Here is a 4,524-nt window from a genome sequence, read left to right on the forward strand (position 1 = left end):
GATCTTGGGATTTTGTATTGACCTAATTTGGATAATTAATATGGTTGTTTGATGAATAGAAATGGAATTATGTTTTATAAGAAAATTGAAAATTTTGTTTTGAAATTTACGGTGTTACAACAGACACATACAAAATTTATTCTAAGGCAAGTTAAGATCTAAACCCTACAATGACCACTAGTTTAATAATATGAACAACAAAGATAGTCAAGAAATACTAAACTTTAGCAAAACCGATTTGCTTGAAGATCCCTTGTGAATGTCAATTTCTTAAAGCTTAAGAAATGTATATCACCCAAAGTAGAATGCATTTAAAATGTCACATTTAAATGACTAAATGTTAGAACTTGAAACTAATGGTCCTAAGAATAGTCTACTAGATTTCAAGAAGAGATAAGAGAAAAAAATGTTAGTCACATTAAGGCAAGAAGAGTATGAAATTCTAGGTAAAGTATTGGTGATGGTTTGTGTTCGAGTTACAGAGACATGCTTGTTAGTTTTGAGTTGTAGGTGTGTGTATGTGTATCTGTGTGTGTGTTTGAGTTGGGATACATGTATGGGAATGCCAAGTGTTTGTTTATAAGCTTCAATTTGTTTATTTGACTTATAGATGAAGAAGGTGATGAGTGGCAAATGAGTTTTAACGGTTATATATATATATATATATATATATATATATATATATATATATATATATATATAAAAAGAGAGAGAGAGAGAGTGTACCACTATGCTATATGGAATGGGTGGGAGGTTTTTACGCAGGTGAGATGGCCACATCAACCATTTATCAATTCCATTTTACAAGCATTAAGAAATTGTAGGGAAGAAGTGAGAAAGGGAAAGAAGAGAGAGATAGATAGAGAGGGGGAAGAAATAGATTGTAGAGGGGCGTGACTCTGGCTAAGAGAGTTCACGATTAAGCAAAATCGGGATGGTGTTTATTAGATTCTTACGCGTAGGTTTAGAGTGCCATGTCACCCCACACGTCACAAAAGTGGGCACTCCGTTCAACCTTAGTGGTGGGGTGGGTTGTTCTATTGTTTTGTTTTATTTTTAAATTAAAAAAATATTAAACTAAATACATAATACATAAAAGGAATTAAAAGTGATTTCAAATTTATTTTTTTGAAGCGAAAATAAATCAGCAAAAGTATATCCTGATTTTGAAATTTATTAGGTAAAGTCAAAAAAAATTTGGAACTTACTTACAGTTTTTAACAAACCACAAATACCAATTTGTCTTAAGTTTTATAATACAAAAAATATATCACATGACAGCTGTGAAACAAACGTATTTTAACTCATCTTTAGAAACTTAAAACGTGAAATAGTTTCGACTTTCAATTATCCCCGCAGTATTTTTATTTTGTCACCTACAATAAAGTTCGTTACTTTTCAATATAAAATTCCAATTTCCAAACCCCTCTCTGATCGAGCTACCACCGAATCCAGAGGAACCATCAAGAAACGATGACCTCGCGCGATAAGAAGCCGGCTAAACCCTCAACCAGTCGACCTGGTGGTATTCGGACCCTCTCCGATTTGAATCGCCCCACCGCTAATGATTCTGACAGCGACTCCGATGGCCCTCAGGAGTACTATACCGGTGGCGAAAAGAGGTTTTTCTCAATTTCTCTATCACTCATAAACCCTAGTTTTTTCTTTTCCATCATTTGTTGTTACTGTATAATCCTTTCAGAAAGTTGGAATTGGTTTTTTTTAAACATAATTTATTGTTAATCTCATGTTTTCTTACCTAGAAATTGTGGAAGTTATAGAAAGACTGTACCTTTTTTGGGGTCTTTCTAGAATAAACGAATATAGGTCAAATTGTAATTGTGGAGACTTTCTTTATATGAATTATAGTCTAGTTTAAAGAAATCTGTTAAGATTTAAGTATGCAAATCGATATAAGGGGAAGGGGATTCTTGAACCGAAGAGCTTGAAACTTGAATGGTGGTGCCCCTTTTTTTGAAACTAAAGCAGATCCTATATATGGGATGATTATGTTTTGAAAATGAAGTCCGATTGACAAATGAAAAGAGTACTTGTTTGAATGAAACATGTGGGTACACTTTAGGGGTATTCGGATTTGCATTTTGAAAGTGATTGTTTGTACTCGAAGTCTGTTAGACTTACATAATCAATTAAGTTAGGGATAAATACCTGCATCTCAATATCTGATAGTTTTCATCCTAAATAATAGAAAAATTATAATCATAATAGCTTTGATGAAACCCAAAAACTGATTACTATGATTTCAAGTCACAATAATCAGTTTGAACACACATCCAAACACCCTCTAACCATGACTTAATTATGGAGTGCCTTAGGTTTTGATTATCCTTTAATGATCTACGTGCACTTGAGTTATGATGGAGCTTTCTTTGTTTGAATAGAACATGAATAGTTTGTTGGAATCATGTGTGAAATGTTAAAACTTTTGTTGTTATTAATATATGTTTAAAGAGATTGTTGTCATAAAAGTTAGTTTCTTTCTTGGAATTATGATAATTAGGAAAAAAAGCATCAATTTTGACATAAACCGATAAACACTTGCATAATTTAGGGATATGCTCATATAAGTATATAATGGTAATACATGTTGTGATGTCATAGGGGGTTGTTTCTTTTTGACTTAATGGGCTTAATAGGTTAAGCACTTAATCTGGACAGCTATACATGGTTGTTTCTTTTTTACTTAATCAGGACAGAATGACATAATGGGTTAAGCCAAAAAAACCTGGCTTAATGTATTCAGACGCTAGCCCTATACCTATTTGCCCATTCTTCTTTTTTCCTCCCAACTCCTCTCACATTAAAATCGTTGAATATTATGAAAGTTGTTTGTTGGAATGCAAGGGTAAATGGTCATTTAGTTTCATTATGACATTTTATTCCATCTAGAAAGAAACAGACTTTATACATACAAAGTTTTTATCTAGACATACATCATTATCCATTCAGCCCCTTTACCCATACAAAACTTAATGAGGAAAAAAAATAAAATAAAAAAAGAAACAGACGCTATGGGCGACTTCCAATCCATTTTTAGCTAATTCTTTTTTCTATTTCACAAATTTGACATGTTAAAGATTGTGATTAACTGATTATTAATGTTGTTTTTACAGTGGTATGCTTGTCCAAGATCCTAATAAGAGAAATGATGTGGATGAAATATTCAACCAAGCAAGACAATTAGGTGGCGTTGAAGGGCCCATGGAAAATCTTCGCCCCTCAAGTTCAACAAGTTTTTCGGGCACCGGGCGGTTACTGACCGGTGAGCCTGTCCCAGCTGCCCCAGCTGCCCCTGAGCAACCCCAAAACGTTGTACACAACATTGTCTTTTGGCGAAATGGTTTTACTGTAAACGATGGACCTTTAAGAAGGTTGGATGACCCTGAAAATGCACCTTTCCTTGAAGTACGTAACAATTTTCCATTTTCACTGTCAACTGTCATCTGTCAACTGTCTGATGTTAATTGTCTGTACAGAGCATCAGGAAATCCGAGTGTCCAAGAGAGCTTGAGCCTGCAGATAGAAGATCCTCGGTTCATGTCAATTTGATTAGAAGGGATGAGAATCGTCCTGTGAGTATCTTCATTATTGATTACTTTTTTCTCAAAAAGTCCATTATTTATTTATTTTAATTATTATTATTATTATTTTTAATGTTGTAGGAGCCAGTGGTGGCAACCCAAGTTGCATTTCAAGGAGTAGGGAGAACCCTAGGCGGCAGTAACAACAACAACACAGATGAAACAAACAATTCCAATACTGCCGCCAACGCGCCGCCAGTCACCTCCTCCCCATCTGGTGGCCTAGTTCTGGACACCACCCTACCATCAACCTCAATCCAGCTCCGGTTAGCTGATGGGACCCGCATGATTGCCCACTTCAACCACCATCATACTGTTGCAGATATTCGAGCCTTCATCAATGCATCTAGGCCAGATGGCTCAAGGACTTATCAGCTTCAGACAGTTGGGTTCCCACCTAAGCAACTCACTGATCCGACTCAGACCATTGACCAGGCTGGCCTTGCTAACTCGGTTGTCATCCAGAAAATCTAAAGACTGGAAGAGGGTAATATGGTCATTTAAATTAAGGGGTTTTTGACTTTTCGTATTGGGAATCGGATACTTCTGAAGTTATTAAGAACACTCTTTGTCAAGAAAAGCATAATGCATGTATAAATTTGAGATTATAACTTCAAAACTTTGTGGATAATTTATGTTGGTTGTTTATTTATGACCCCTGATTCGACTTTGTACTTTTGGATTTTCTTGAAAAGTTTTAAAGATGAGGACTTGATTAGTATAGGTTATCTTTCTAGTTTTTTAAAATAGAACACCCTAGGTTTTATAGCATTTCACTAACCAAAACTCCTATAATAGGGGATAGTTATGTAAATATTTTGGTTCCTATGAATGGCATTAAAACATAAATCAAGTGACATTCGGATTATAAGTTAAAAGCCAAAAATAGTTGTAACCTTTTGAAATTTCTAAAACTACATAA

General features: G+C 34.7%; 1 protein-coding gene across 1 annotated transcript; it reads left to right on the plus strand.

Annotated features, from left to right (window-relative positions):
• The first annotated feature begins 1,386 nt into the window (after positions 1-1,386).
• LOC145005344 (plant UBX domain-containing protein 4-like) lies at positions 1,387-4,276 on the plus strand. The gene is made up of 4 exons (XM_078964419.1): positions 1,387-1,622; positions 3,135-3,426; positions 3,498-3,593; positions 3,684-4,276. The coding sequence occupies exons 1-4, from the start codon at positions 1,474-1,476 to the stop codon at positions 4,074-4,076; spliced, it is 930 nt and encodes a 309-aa protein (XP_078820545.1). The 5' UTR covers positions 1,387-1,473; the 3' UTR covers positions 4,077-4,276.
• Positions 4,277-4,524: the final 248 nt, after the last annotated feature.

Source organism: Lactuca saligna, chromosome 7 (assembly GCF_052625555.1).
Source record: "Lactuca saligna cultivar CGN05327 chromosome 7, ASM5262555v1, whole genome shotgun sequence".
Lineage (NCBI taxonomy): Eukaryota > Viridiplantae > Streptophyta > Magnoliopsida > Asterales > Asteraceae > Lactuca > Lactuca saligna.